The 15,181-nt window shown below is 38.9% G+C and overlaps 1 protein-coding gene across 6 annotated transcripts in view; it reads left to right on the forward strand.

The window, feature by feature from the left end:
* Positions 1 to 15,181, forward strand: part of Senp1 (SUMO specific peptidase 1) — a 50,890-nt gene that overhangs the window by 5,448 nt on the left and 30,261 nt on the right. For 3 of the 6 annotated variants that reach the window (XM_060388700.1, XM_060388699.1, XM_060388698.1), the window contains exons 2-6: positions 655 to 747; positions 2,457 to 2,581; positions 4,429 to 4,513; positions 10,451 to 10,610; positions 12,802 to 12,973. In XM_060388700.1, the coding sequence (XP_060244683.1) occupies positions 744 to 747; positions 2,457 to 2,581; positions 4,429 to 4,513; positions 10,451 to 10,610; positions 12,802 to 12,973 (546 nt within the window). In that variant the 5' untranslated portion in view covers positions 655 to 743. The remainder of the gene's footprint in view (positions 1 to 654; positions 748 to 2,456; positions 2,582 to 4,428; positions 4,514 to 10,450; positions 10,611 to 12,801; positions 12,974 to 15,181) is intronic. The other 3 variants (XM_021655817.2, XM_021655818.2, XM_021655816.2) reach the window with 1 other exon arrangement.

The raw sequence follows: 15,181 nt of genomic DNA on the forward strand, positions 1-15,181 counted from the left end.
TATTCAGCAGTAAGTCTTAGAAGCTGAAAACATTCTAGGCCTAGGTTAGTAGTCAGAGGCTGGAAGCTAACGCCTTCAAGGTCTGGGTATGGAGAAGATTAGATTGTACAGAGGTAGAAGCTTCCAGGCCTAGGCCTAGGGATATTTAGATAGAAATGGTCTGGACTCAACCCAGCCATGTATTCGTAAAGCTTAGTTAGGCCTCTTGTGTGATCCCCTCTTCTGAGGAAATAAAAATGATATTTACAAAATGTGTGTCATTTTGTTTGTCCACTGAATAAGATTTATGGATGAGGTAATAGAAAAGCAGTGGACTGGGAAGAGTTTCTAGTTGTAATTTTATGCAGTCACTAACTGGTTTTATGTACATGATTCAGTCTCCTGAGGGCTGGCTCATTGGACTTGGTTCTCGCTTTGATGAGCTGTGATTCTCTAAGTTATCTGGAATTGCTGTTTAGTGCAGTGTAGTTTGCAGCAATGTTTGGAAGTACCTCAGACCAATTTTATTTTACTCCTTTTCTCAACATATCAATAGCTTTCACCATTTATCTCCATTAAGGACATAAATGTCACTTCGGTGCAAGTGCCTGTTATATAATATTTGGACTAGATGCTTCACTGTGTAATCTCTTTGTTTTGTGTCTTCTTTTATAGGATTTTGTATCTTTGCTAAAGCCAGTGATGTGTCTTCTTTTATAGGATTTTGTATCTTTGCTAAAGCCAGTGATGTGAAAAGACCTGAAATGGGTAAGACTAAAGCAGCCTCTCTGTCCTTTTACTTAACTGATTAGTTAAGCTCGAGAGAAAGAATGAGTTTTCCCAATATTTGTACTGTTTGTGTCTTTGTGCATAGTAATAATATTACAAGATCCTAGTCCTGTTTTTCTTTGGTTAATATATTATTTACAAAATAATTTAAGATCATTTTCTTATTCATTGTATTAAAAAAAAGAACGAATGCACACCAGCAGTATTTGTTCTGTTTACTATATATCTTTTGTAAGTACTTAATACATATTTAGTCATTTCATTGCTTCAGCCATCTCACAAGGATACCTAACAGCATGTACAAAATATACATGACTGTACCAACAAGGAAAGTGAGACCCAGCAGAGTTGGAGCCCCTACTCTGTAGGACTGTGTTGCACTGCCTCCTGTAGGATAAATAGAGTAAGGTAAATATTTTATTTCATGTGGCTAGTGATAAAGAAACTTTGCAATTGGAACATTTCCCACTGCTTCATTTACAGTTATTTTATATCTGTAAAGGAGCTCAGTATAGAGACAGGAAAGCAGCCAACTTAGAATACATCAAAATGGCTGAAACAGGAAGACATTACAGCATCCATGGCTCTTTTAAATTCACTTTAGCCTTTTCTTCTTACATTTTTGTCCTTCTCACCACTGTGCATTCTCTCCCTTTCCTTAGTCTACTCTCCCTCTGTTCCTCATTTGTTTCCATTTTCTCAAAGCTGTTACCAGTGTAACTCACATGAGTTATCTTGACTCTCATTTGTTCCTGTTTTAGCTCTTTTATGGTAAAAATGTTTCAAAAGTAAGACCCTGCTATAGTGATTGAGATGACACTAAGAGATACAAATGAATTCTTTTTTTACAGAAAAACTCAGCTGGATTGAGGGTTGTTTTTGTTTGTTTGTTTTGTTTTATAGTGGTTGGTCTTTGGGGGAAGTTGCATACACATGTGTGTGCATGCCCAAAGAGGATTGTGAATGTCCTGTCTGCCTTCCTCCTTTAGACAGGGACTTTCACCGGATTGGAAGCTTACTGGGCTTGCCTTGTTAGCTGGCTGGCCAGCAAACTCCCAGGATCTGTTTCTTCCCCTACAGCGCTGGGATAACAGGCAAACACAGCCATGTCCAGCTTTTTACATGGGTGCTGGGGATTCAGACTGAGGTTCTCACACACGTACAGCACTGCTACCCACTGAGTTCTCACCCCATCTCCTGGCTAAACATTAAAGCACCTTTTTGAGTTAAGATAGGAAACAAAGTAATATGAACAGTGTTTGTCCATGTGACATGGACTCCCACCTCCCCTTATGCTGACCACAGACTCATAGTCAGCTAGTCAGAATTCTGCCTTGGCGTTTCAAGCAGCTGCCTCGGAGAGCCTTTTTATCCGATGTCCTTTTTTAAGTATTAAATTTCTTATACTTAAAACCTTGTAAGTTTTCTTTGGGGGAAATTTCATTATTTTAAAAAACTATAAGTCAGGGTGTGTTTTTTATTCTTGTGTAGGTTTGAGCTACTTATTACATGATGATCTTAGTCAGTTCTAAATGGACCAACCAGGGTCTTCACATGCTATGAGGGAGGGATTTACTTGTCTACATAATTATTCTTTGAGAATAATTTTTTTAGGTGAAAAGATTGTTTCACAGGAAAATGTTGTTGGAGGATTATGTAACTTGATCCAATCTGGACTCTTTCCCTAGATGACACTGCTGATGGGGTGAAGATGGATGCTGGAGAAGTGACCTTAGTGAACCACAACTCCACTTTCAAAACCCACCTCCTGCCACAGGCAGGTTTTCCGAAGAACCAGCTTTCTGAACAGCAGGTTAGAATAATGCCTTTCCTTTACTTAACTAATTATTTTGCTGATGATAAATATTCATCTGATATAGTTTGAAAGCCACACTAACATCTTGAAGCATGTGAACTTTTTACAGTCAATAATTTTAGTGTTGGCCGGATGCAGTGGTGCACGCCTGTAGTCCTAGCACTCTGTAGGCAGAGGCAGGTGGATCTCTCTGAGTTGGAGGCCAGCCTGGTTTACAGAGTGAGTCCAGGACAGCCAAGGCTTCACAGGGAAACCCTGTCTCAAAAAACCAAAATATTTAATTATTATTATTATCAATTATTATTTTAGTGTTGGATTTCTGCTTGGTTTAAGAAAGTTAAGACAACATGATATATGAATTAGGAATAAATTTGTTTGTTTATTTGTTTTTTGAGACATGGTTTCTCTGTGTAGCCCTGAGTGTCCTAGAGTTCTCTCTACATCAGGCTGGCCTCAAACTCAGAGATCTGCCTGCCGCTGCCTTCCAGAGTGCTGGAATTAAACATGTGCTGCCACTACCTGGCAAGAATAATGTTTTTTAGAAAGCTCTTCAGTGTTCCTCTGATTATTAAACTGTTGACACATAGACTTTTGTTCTTCTAAACTAGGTCTTAAAATTACTCAGCATAGCTTGGGGGAGAGGGATGCATGCACCACCATCCAGAGTGTTGTCTCTGACATAACTCAGAAGATTTCAAGGTTTGGCCCAGAGCACAGCATGTGCATTACCTGTGAGTCTGGCTAAGATGCAGATTCCGAGCATCCACCATTGAAACTGAAGCCACATTTTAAAAGCATCCCTAACTGACCATGCCGTCAGAGTAACAGGAACACTGCTGAAAAAGCTGTCTTGGGCCAGAGAGATGGCTCAACACAAAATATAGACAAAATAAAGATACTTTCTGCCAAGCCTGATGACCTTGGTTTGATGCCTGAGACCCACATGGTGGAAGGAGAGAACGGACTCCTTCAGGTTGTCCTCTGATCTCTTCACTTATGTCACTGGATGTGCAATAAGTAAATGTAATTTTTCTTTTCCAGACCTGAGGACTGAACCCAGGACTTTGCACTTGCTAGGCAAGTGCTCTACCACTGAGCTAAATCCCCAACCCCAATAAATGTAATTTTTAAAATTAAAACAAAGAAAGTAGTCTTGCTCAGCAGGGAAGCCATTAGTAATACGAATGACGTAATTTGTTGCTGGATGAATCTACTGGTTGGGCCATGGTCATGTAGGTGCTGCATGTGTGCTTATGCTTTGTACTTGTACTAAGACTGCAGCAGCAGTGCTGATGAGAATGACTGTGAAGTCTTCAAAAGAAGCAAAACCAAGTTGATTTTCTTAGCTTCTGTAGCATAACTTATTTTCTGATAGCATATAGTAAATGCAAGTATACCATCCAATGAATATTCTTTTTTTTTAATTTATTTTTATTTTGTGTACATTCGTGTTTTGTCTGCATGTGTGAAGGGGTCATATCCCCTGGAACAGGAGTTACAGACACTTGTGAGCTGCCATGTGATTGCTGGGAATTGAACCTGGGTCCTTTGGAAGAGCAGAAAGTGCTCTTAACTGCTGAGCCATCTCTCTAGCCCTCAGTGAACTTCTTTAAGTGGTAGGGCAGATAATTACCTTCCATCTTTCCCCTTAAATATGAATAATTTTATCAAATTGTCTCTTTCTTATTAGTATATAGCTTGTTTATAATATAATAGATAAATGCACATTATAATGAGTTGCAACTTTTATCATAGTCCTGTTTAATGATATTTTTCTTAATATAAACTTTTATTCTCTTTAACTGTCAAAAATATGATTGAAGAAAACAATCTTCTGTTTTCAGATCTTGCCCTTCAGGCAGGGGACTTCAGACAGACCTTTCACGTGTTCTACAAGAAGTGCAGCTTATAATCCAGATTATTACTCAGGTATGGGTCATTACTTGTATTCAAGTCACTGCATGCCCTTCACGTTTCTTCATAACAAAATATCTTGTGTTTACCATCTCTAAAAGTGAAACCATTATCAGGTATTGGGACATGGCTCGGTGGTAGAGTACTTACAAAGCGCCCTGGGTTTCTTTCCTAATACTGTCAAAAAACAAAATAAAATAAAACCATTGTCAAAACCAACATGCATTTTTCCATTAACACCTCATTTTAATAGGGTACCTATATGTATGTATTTGGTTGCTGTAGTAGTTTGGATTTAATGCCAATCAAATACTAACTTTTGAGTGGGAAAATATTTTTGGAATCTGTTTTCCTTGACTACCATTTCGTTATAGAAAATAATACTGCTTTGTTTTGTTTTTGTTTTGCTATGTGCATGTAATACAAAGGGTATTTGTTTTGTATGGATTTAAACCACACAGCTAACTTATCTCTGTTCTTGAAACAATTAAACCTGAAACTTTCTGTTAAAGTTTGTTCCTCCTTTAGGGCAGGAAGTGTTAACTACATGTTTCTGTCCAGCACCTGCCACAGCCATATGCTTGTGTATTCAAGGACTTTGCTGTTCAACCTGTGATCCGTGTTAGAGGTTAGCGTTCTCTAAGTGACTCCTATCCTAAGATTTTTGTCCATTAGTCTCTGAGCCCTGTGACTCAGGAAGGTGACAGTGGTCTTTCCTGGTCATTTTACACTGGATTACTTAAAATCTCATTCTACCACAAATATGGGAATAATAGGAATACCACAGAGTCTGCCTACGTGAGGTTTTTGTTTTTTGTTTCTTTTTGTAAAGATAAGCTTATGATATATAAGAAATAAATATGCACATAATAATTATTATTATTTGGCTTCCTCTGGATTCTTTGTCAGAAAGATGAGATCTCCTCCCCTAAATAGACATTAGTATGATGTTCTTTTAGACTTATATTTAAGTGTTCATTTTTTTAGGTGGGTGGTACTATATACCCTGGGTGCTAGATTTCCCCTCAAGATGGACAGTGGCCTCCACATAGTATGTGTCAGTAATTTCAGTGAAAAAAAGCAACTGAGAAAGTAACTCTTGGAAAGGAAGGAGGACTCGGGGACTAAAATGCTCAATCCCCATTCAGAAAGACAAAGAGGATGGACATCAGAAGAAGGAGAAAACAGGGAACAGGACAGGAGCCTCCCACAGAGGGCTTCTGAAAGACTCTACCCTGCAGGGTATCAAAGCAGATGCTGAGGCTTATGGCCAACCTTTGGGCAGAGTACAGGAACCTTTTAAAAGAAGTAGGAAATAGTAAGACTGGGAGGGAAAGGAGCTCCACAAGGAGAGCAACAGAACCAAAAAACTCTGGGCACAGGGGTCTTTTTCTAAGACTGATAATCCATCCAAGGACCACTCATGGAGATAGCCTGGAACCCCTGCACAGATGTAGCCCATGGCAGCTCAGTGTCCAAGCGCGTTCCATAGTAATGGGAACAGGGACTGTCTCTGACATGAACTGATTGGCCTGCTCTTCGATCACCTCCCCCTGACGGGGGAGCAGCCTTACCAGGACACAGGAAGATAATGCAACCACTCCTGATGAGACCTGATAGACTAGGATCAGAAGGAAGGGGAGAAGACCTCTCCTATCAGTGGACTGGGGGAGGGGCATGGGTGAAGAAGGGGGAGGGGAGGAGGGAGGGAGCTACAGGGGGATACAAAGTGAATAAATTGTAATTAATAAAAAATAAATTAAAAAAAAGAAAAGGCCTTTGGTGAGCAAAGAAATGTGGCGTGACAGTTTGTTATTAATCCTACAGAAAAGATGATTAAGTTGTTAGTGAAATCAGATTATTAATATTTCCATTTGATTTGCGCAGTGTTTGCTTGTTATTTCATATGCCAGTTTACCATTGGATAGAATCATCCCATTGGGTTTCAAATAATTGCTTCAAAATCAACAGTTGTGTAGAAAATTCGACTTAAACCCCTTAACTAAAAACCAATTGCTTAATTCCATTCTCTTTGGCCTCTTCTGATTTTTATCCCTGTATATATTCATGGTACACATCCTATGATTTGACACATAAAATCCTTATAACCCAAAGTTTGTTTTCTGTCAGTTCACAGATTCTTCCCCATATTTATTGTTTTCTGTCAAATTTTAATTTGTGCAGTTACGCACAGCTGTAGTCCCTTACGTGCAGTTTCAAACTCCAAAAGAGTTCTAAAAAACTTATTTTTAGATTTGACACTAAAACCTACATGAAGTAACATGGAGTTTTAGTTTTGATTTCACTTACTTCTGTAAATATAAGTACCTACCCATTTTTGCTACACATACCAATATTTGTTTATAGAGTGATACTCCAGATTGTATTGTATAGAATAACAGGTTATCTTGCTAAAATTTCAAGTTTGTAATTCTGAAGTACAATTGGAGCCCAAGGCTTTATGATTTGGGATAATAGCCCAGTGTCTTCATTGGTGTTGGCATTATTTTTCCTAGGGCTTAAGTCCACTACACCTTTGCCATTGTTGGTTATTATTAGTAACTAACGAAAAAACATTTATGGTTTTTTCCTTTAATTTTAGTTGAACCTTAATGTTGACAAAGATATATCTGAGATAATCCCAGATTCTCATGTTTGTGACTGTAGCAGTATTTGACCAGGTTCGTGGCTCTCTGACTAGCCACAGATGGCTGAGAGTCACACTTTTCCTGTGTTTATCACACCACAAGTTGATTTCTCACTATGATTACCTCCCACTTGGATTTTTTACCATTTTAAGAAAATGAAAATCTTTGTAATAGTTTTGTATACGTAGGAAAATAGCAGTGAGTAATGAAGTCACGCAGAGGCAGGAATGCTGAGCTGTCTGCGAGAGTCATTCTCTGTGCACTCTCTATAGCTTAAAACAGGACTCAAGTCTGTTCATCTTTAACAGCGGCTCTCAACCTTCCTAACGCTGTGACCCTTTAATATAGCTCTCATGTTGTGGTGACCCCCAAACATAAAGTTACTTTCCTTGCTAATTCATAACTGTATTTTTACTACTGTTACGGGTTGTAAATATCAGGTTGAGAACTGCTGATCTATCAGGTTTCATCCAGCTCTTGATTAAACATGGCACAGGCCTTACAAACAGAAATTTGTATCTAGTATGCATACATAGGACCCAGGATTTGATCCCAGCACCAAACAAAAACAAGGCTGCTTTTAACGGTGAACTTTAAATCTTTTTCCTTTGCCATGCCCATTGCAATTTGCTACAAACCTGTCTGCTTTGACCTTGAGCCTGCCCTGCTGATGGGCTAGGTGTGGCTCTCCTGGTATCTGCCGCAGTCTTCTAATTATGGCACTGCTGATGTTCTTCTGCTCTTTTTGCATACTCTGTCTTCTGCCAGGATGAAAGAGAAAATGGGAAAGTCCAGATCGTAGAATCTGGAGCTAATGATTTGTTGTTCTGTTATACCTAGCTCTCTGAAGAAAGCCTTTCAAAATCCTGTCTCTCAAGTCTGCTTGAGATTAAACTATTGAAAGGAAATGGCTTTTCTGAATTATTTAGAAAACATAAATGCAACACCTACACTGTTATAGCACAGTGGAAGAAATTTAAAGCATTTTAAATCCTAAAGAGCAACCAAAAAAGTAGATTGAGATAAAAAGAATTTTCTAGTGCCTTAAATTTATCACTCTTTGGAAAATACATTAAATTAGGTTACTAAGCCAACATGTAATAGGTTAAGTTTACTTAGTGACCTGTTACTACAGTAACTAATCCCAGTGTTAACAGGATTAAAGAGCTACTTTCACATTGAATTGTTATCTGACACAGTCTTCCCTTTTTCTTGAGTTTTAGAGAGAAGTTTATTATAGATTCCGGAGGTAGGAGGTTAAGTGGAGGTGATCAGAGAGCCTCTGAATAGCAGGTGCACACTTGTGTTTTAATACCATGTATTATGTTCATAAAGGTACTGCCTGTCTCTGTGGAAAGCTTTCCCAGAAAGTGCTCAGTCATCTTCATTAGAATATAACCCCAATTACAATTGCAGTGTGTTCTAGTTTTGTATGCATGAACACATTACCTTGTGTTTGGCTTTGTAACTGATTTCTTAGTGATGAGAAAATAGCAGGTTAAATTTTTGCTACTAAAAAGAAGATTTGCAGCTTCTTATTAGTCCCTTACTCCCCTCAGCAATCAGAGGATTACTCAGTGATGTCATTGGCTGGAGATAGAGTTACCTGCCTGAGCCCGGGCTTCCCCTGGTATTTTAAAGCTGAAGCCTCAGCCCATTGCTCCTGGAAGGCTGCTCTGACCTACCCTTCATCTCAGGTTTCACAACTATCAAGATAATTTATAATTTTAACAGATTTCCTCCTCAAATATACATTTTTAGTTAGATTGTTTAGCAAAAAGTGTGAAAGGCAATTATTTCTACAGTTACAGCTTTGCATTTAGCAGCTTCTGTTTTCTGGGTTTCTCACTGAGACTTCAGTAGCTTTGTGTACCTGCCCTTAGTGTAACAACAGTCACACATGCTAACCACATGTTTACTTCAGGAGAAGAAAGTACTAATTCATTTTGAAAATGAATGTACTTACTTTAATTATCATCCTAAGTTGCTGCACTGACTGGTGAATCATTTGATCCTAACACCACTATAGATTGCTTCTTCTCCCCGTTATGTTTACCCAAATTCTGTTTCATGGTTTACTTAAGGAGCCACCTTTTTGAAGGCTGTTTTATTTGGACAAAGTACTTAAAGATAGACAAATGCTTGTTCTGATCGTGTGTGCATGCATATGTGTGTGTGCATGTGTGCGGTTGCCTATGTGTGTTGAGACAGTCTCGTAGCCAAAGCTGGCCTTAAACTTGTAATTGACCTGCCTCAGCCTCTTAAATCCTATGATTGCAGGTGTGCACACCATACCCACCATAGATACTTAAATGAGTAATAAAAAATAACATAAAATAATATAAATGAATACTATTGTGCAAAGTTCAGTGTTAATGTTCTTTGAAAGGAGAGCTTCAGAATATTGTTAGTGTAAGACAGAAATTCTGGGAATAGAAAATTATTATCCTTACTTTTTCCACGGACACTCCATAGAATTCCATAGCTTAATATCTGAAGTTATTTTGCAGGAGCTGTTTTAATTTATCTGGTCCTCCTGATAGAAAAAGGAAGGCATAGAAATGATTTTACTACTCTTAGTTGAAACTTCAAGAGGTTTTTTTTATTCCAGTTTATAATCTAGAGTTCATAAAATAATAAACAAATAATCCTCAGTGTGATTGTAGTTGCAAACATTGGAGTACTGATGATATATCTGATGATTAAGAAACTGAAGATCATACTAATATATATTAACATATATATATGACATATATATAGTGGGTCATTCCTGCCATAAGCAGCCAGTATGAGCTATTATAAGCAGCAGTTAGATATTCTGTACTTTGAGAGATTCTCTGAGTCTGGAACTTGATAACTACAAAGAAGAAGGTGACACCAGCTGCTTATTAAGCAATAACTGTTGTTCATTTGAATTACAATCTCCTTGGCCCTCCACTTGCTTTCTTACTGGTCTGGCCTACCTTCTTTCAGGCCCAGGCCTGGGAGTGCTTGCAAGATATAGTTGGGGTAAAATGTTGACTTTTGGTGGACACCACGGAGTCACATTGATGCAGATAAGGCACATGGCTGTGGCAGGATTCAGCTCCTTCATCAATTTTCAGGTTAGTATGGCTGAATCGATTATAGTTTGTAGAGTGCCCTTCCTGCAGATTTGTTGACAGTTGAGACTGGGCTCTTTTCCATGAGAGACATGGTAATATGCAAGGTTGCTTTGGAATGCAATGATGGAACATGGTTGCAATCATAAAAAGACCTAGATTAATTATTTGTTCAACTTATTCAAATTTTTATTTTCTTTTAGATAACCCTTCCTCAGACAGTTTCCTTGGCTCAGGTGACCTAAGATCCTTTGGTCAAAGTGCAAATGGACAGTGGAGAAATTCCACTCCAGCGTCAGTGTCAACGTTACAAAAACCAAGAAATAGCCGAAGTCTTTACTTTGAAACCCGAAAGACCTCAAGGTTAGTTTTTGGTCCACGTACTTCTCCAACTCTTCTTAGATATAAGGAGAAAAGTAGCTATAAAGGTAGGTGTTGCATTAGAATTTTAGGGCCTTAAACCATATTAATACATACATATTTCTTTCCTTCGTACTGAAATTGAGCAAAAGCCAAATCTTCTAGATCAATAAAAGAGACACCTGGTAGGTGTAAAATAACCAGGACAAGTTTTAAAGTGAAAAAAGCAAGTCAATCTCTGCAACTGGAATAGCAAAGAACTCAGCACTTTTTCAAAAAAGTTTTATTTATTTTAATTTTATTCAATTTATATATATATATATATTTATATCATATGCATTGTTGTTTTGCCTGCATGTGTGTCTGTGTGAGGATGTCAGGTCCTCTGGAGCTAGAGTTACAGTTGTAAGTTGTGATGTGGGTGATGGGAATTGAATCCAGGCACTCTGGAAGAACAGCCAGTGCTTAACTGCTGAGCCAGCTCTGCAGCCCTGAGCTCAGTCACTTTACAGTCTTTCACATGAGCTGACTTAAAGCAGAGCTACCCCACCTCTGCGCTGGTCAGTTAGGGCCAAGCATCTTGTGACTCTTAGAAAGTAAGGGGCGTAGAGAACTTTATCCCAGTTCATGAGCCCCACCTGTTCCCTTGCCAAATGTCCACTGGCTGTTAACGACAGGTCCCTCAGCTCCTCCATTACGTTTAAGTTCCTGACAGTGTTGGAACACGGCACCCGTCCTTCTTATTCTTTCAGTGCTCACATTCTGACAATTTTGGTTTTGTAACCTAGAATAGCTGAGGGAGGGGGTTACTTGCTTGTTTGCATTTTTAAAGACATCTTTTCTGCTGAATTCCCTTTGAACTTGCTTCTGGCTCTGATAGACTCAAACTCATTAAATACAGGTAGGGCACTTGTTTCCTGACATTGCAAGCTATCTTTATACTGTTCTTTGGTTTGGTTATTTTGATGTTGAAAAGATATACTTCAGTAAATACAAAAAGATGCTGTAGAAACCCATTTTATCTTTCCCAGACTCTTGCACTACCACTACTGTCTTGTATTGTGTCCTCCCAGCCGAAGAACAGAAACCTAGGCTGAAAATTGGAGTCTTTGTTTCTTCTATATTATACAGAAAAGTCTGTAGATTTTGAAAAAATTAAGAGAGTGTATTTGGTTTTGGTGTTCTTTAGATCTCCTCAGCTCATTTAGGTTCAGACCACATAATTAGTTGAGTTTATTGAATTTAGTTTAGTCAGGTATTCAACTATTTTCAGTCCGTGGGAGTTAATGAAAGAAAAAGAAAAATTCACTTTGGTCAGAGTATGTACCTTGCCCAGACTTGCTAGGTAATGGCAGATGGAAGGCATCATATAAGGAGGGAAAAGCTTTAAACTAGTAGGCTTTAGCTAGATTGTGTATTTGAGTTATCTTGTCAGTGTTCGCACTAGAGGGGGCACAGTAAGAATCCACAGTGTGCTGTGCAGCCTGGTAGATCACAGTGTGCAGGACACCCTGGTAGAAATTCTTCTCGGTGTTCTTCTTGAAAGTGGAGAGCCCTCTGTTGGTCTTGTAGCAAATTTTAAAATTCACTGCAAAGGTTTAGTTATGAGATTTCAGCGTTATCCATCCTTACATGTTTAAAGTAATTCCTTCCAAAGAGCTTTAGGGACAGGACTGTGGAATAGAAATGTAAAGTAGCAAATATATGATTAGCATACCTCCACTCCATGTTCTCCAACAGGAAATACTCTGATTTGTTCTCTGTCATGTCATATTAAGTTCTAGATTTGTGTATCTAAGAAAAACAGTTTTAATTATTTGATAAATATATGACTTAGCAATCTAAGACCTTTTAAGAGGCAGAACCTGATGCTATAACCTCATGTGTCAAATCTTACATATTTCCCACAAATGTACTTCTGTCATTCTACCGGTCTGTTTTTTTGTTTTTTTTTTTAATGTGTTTTTCTTGCACATATGTCTGATGAGGGTGTCGGATCCCCTAGAACTGGAGTTATAGACAGTTGTGAGCTGCCGTGTGGGTGTTGGGAATTGAACCTAGGTCCCCTGGAAGAGCAGCCCGTGCTCCTAACCTCTGAGCCCTCTCTCTAGCCATGTTTTTATTATTTCTTGAAAGTGAAAGTACAAATAATCACGAGACTTATCTTAAATGTTCTTATAAATTTCTTTTTTAGTGGATTACCAAACAGCTTTGCAGGAAAGTCAAACCATCACTGCCATGTGTCTGCATATGAAAAGTCATTTCCCATTAAGCCTGCCCCAAGTCCGTCCTGGAGTGGCTCATGCCGGCGAAGTCTGTTAAGCCCTAAGAAAATTCAGAGGCGACATTTCAGCACAGCAGAAGAGGTAAGGAAAAGCTGCGGCCAGAGCCACTAAGAGCAGCAGGGGCCCTTCATGCTGTCATGTGCTTATCAACCATTGTGCTTACCTAATACTCTTTGTGCTTTTTTCCCTATAATTACTCTTTTTAAAATTTTGTGCTAAGTTCAAAAATGTTGGAAGAACATTGTTTTTCCTATTGATTTCTGATCCTGTTGTTTCACAACCTTTTTGAACTGTTTTCTTTAGTAAAAACTGTGAGCTTTGCTTAACAGTTTTTTGTTATTTTGACTTTTATGGAACATCTGTTCTTCTCACTAGAAACAATTTTCTTCAATTATAAAAACAAAATATAAAATAAAAATAATATTTTTAAAAAGACAGCAAGCCAATTACAGTGGCACACGCCTGTACTCCCAACACTAGGGGAGGCAGAGGCAGGCGAATCCCTGAGTTCAAGGCTAGCCTGGTTTACAAAGTGAGTCCAGGACACCCAAGGCTATACAGAGAAACCCTGTCTGAAAAAAATAAATAAATAAAATAAAAATAGAAGGCCAGCAAGAGACTGGGGAGATAGGTTGGTCAGTGAAGTGCTTTCCATTAAGTATCAGGACTTAAGTTCAAGTCCCAGAACTCATATAAACATGGTGGCATGTGCTTGTAATGTCAGTTCTCGGGAGGCAGAGACAGGCAGGTGTCGGGGCCGTAGTGGCTCATTGGTCTAGCCCACTGGTGACTTCCATGCCAGCAAGAGACCCTGCTTCAGAAACGGAGACAGGCAGCTTCTTGAGGAATACCCAGGGTTAACCTATGACTTCTGCATCTATGTTTGTACACGCACCCATGTGTGTGCATACATTTGCATGCATACATACATACACATTAGTTTTTAAAGCCACTTAAGTTTATTCTTTTCATTATGTGTAGGATCTTGGAGGTCACAGACCTTCTCAAAAGAAAGTGTTCTGTTGACTCTTGAGTTGTTCTTTTCACACAGTAACATAAAGTGTGAAATTGTAACTGTAATACAGTATATATTTGACGTAGCAAGAAGTGTGAGTTTATTCATTTACATATTTGTCATATATCTTATTAGGTATTGGTTGCTGTAGAGATACAAATGAGTTGTGATTTCACTTTTGTATAGAAGTATTTTAATGTGCTTTCTATGTATTAGTGTTAGTTCTTTTAACCCAGTGCAATGGGTAAAGGTGAGTTTACCTTACAGATTAGGAAAGAAAAGTCACCTGGCTAGTAAATGGTTTAGCAGTTCTAGAGTGCAGGTCTTCTGAAGTTTCTTCTGGAGTGCTTCCTTTCACACAACATGCTGATACATTCCTGTCTAGCTTTGCTTACTGTGCATGGAGTCAAAAATACAGTATTACATGCTAGATAGTTGCATATTTTGTTAACTGAAGATGGAGGATTATTTGTGAAATGGTAAATGTTTAGTTAAGTTGTGCTTCTCTAAGTTTTAAGTTTGTATTGAACCTGAAATAGCCAAGAGGAACGTGACAGAATAATCATTTAATAGAGCAAAGACTAAGAAACTGGCATATTTGCCATTGGTGAGGGAGCTGAGTGACAACAGGAAAAGGGAGATTGACTTTGAGGGAATGGTCAGTCCTGCTGGGGACAGAGCTTCATTCGTGATTACTACTCAGCTGACTTCTTAACCCAGTTAATTTTTATTTCACTTTTGTATTGTTGAATTTTGTGCCAAGTATGTACTAGTTCGTACATGCATACATAAGTAGTTTTCCCTTTTCTTTTTGTTTTTATTTTATTGAGAGGGAGGTTGTGCTCAATAGCCCAGGCTAGCCTTCAACATATTATGCAGTTAAGGCTGGCCTCAAATTCTTGATCCTCATCCTTCACCCTCTCAGGCATTGGGATTACAGGTGTGAGCTGCCCTCCCTGGCTTAATTTCTTCTTAATTACAGCACTGGAAGGGTTTGTGCTTATTCTAGAAGGAGATACAGAATGGCTGTCAGGGGATGGGAACCAGCAGCATAGCAGCTGGGTAGAGGTGTCCCAGGAATGCAGGGTCTGCAAGTCCTCTCTTAGACCGTCATTTGACGGCAGTCCCTTCCTGGCTTCCTTGCTTCCTGTCACCTCCATTGCCACCCCAAGGACGTGGGCTAACCAGGTAAGTCTTCTCTTCCAGCCGGCTTTCCAGGCCACAGACTGGCTGAGGAGAGAGCATGGAGCCGGCATTCCCCTTCCTCTTGAAGC

The sequence above is a fragment of the Meriones unguiculatus genome, chromosome 8 (genome assembly GCF_030254825.1).
Source record: "Meriones unguiculatus strain TT.TT164.6M chromosome 8, Bangor_MerUng_6.1, whole genome shotgun sequence".
NCBI lineage: Eukaryota > Metazoa > Chordata > Mammalia > Rodentia > Muridae > Meriones > Meriones unguiculatus.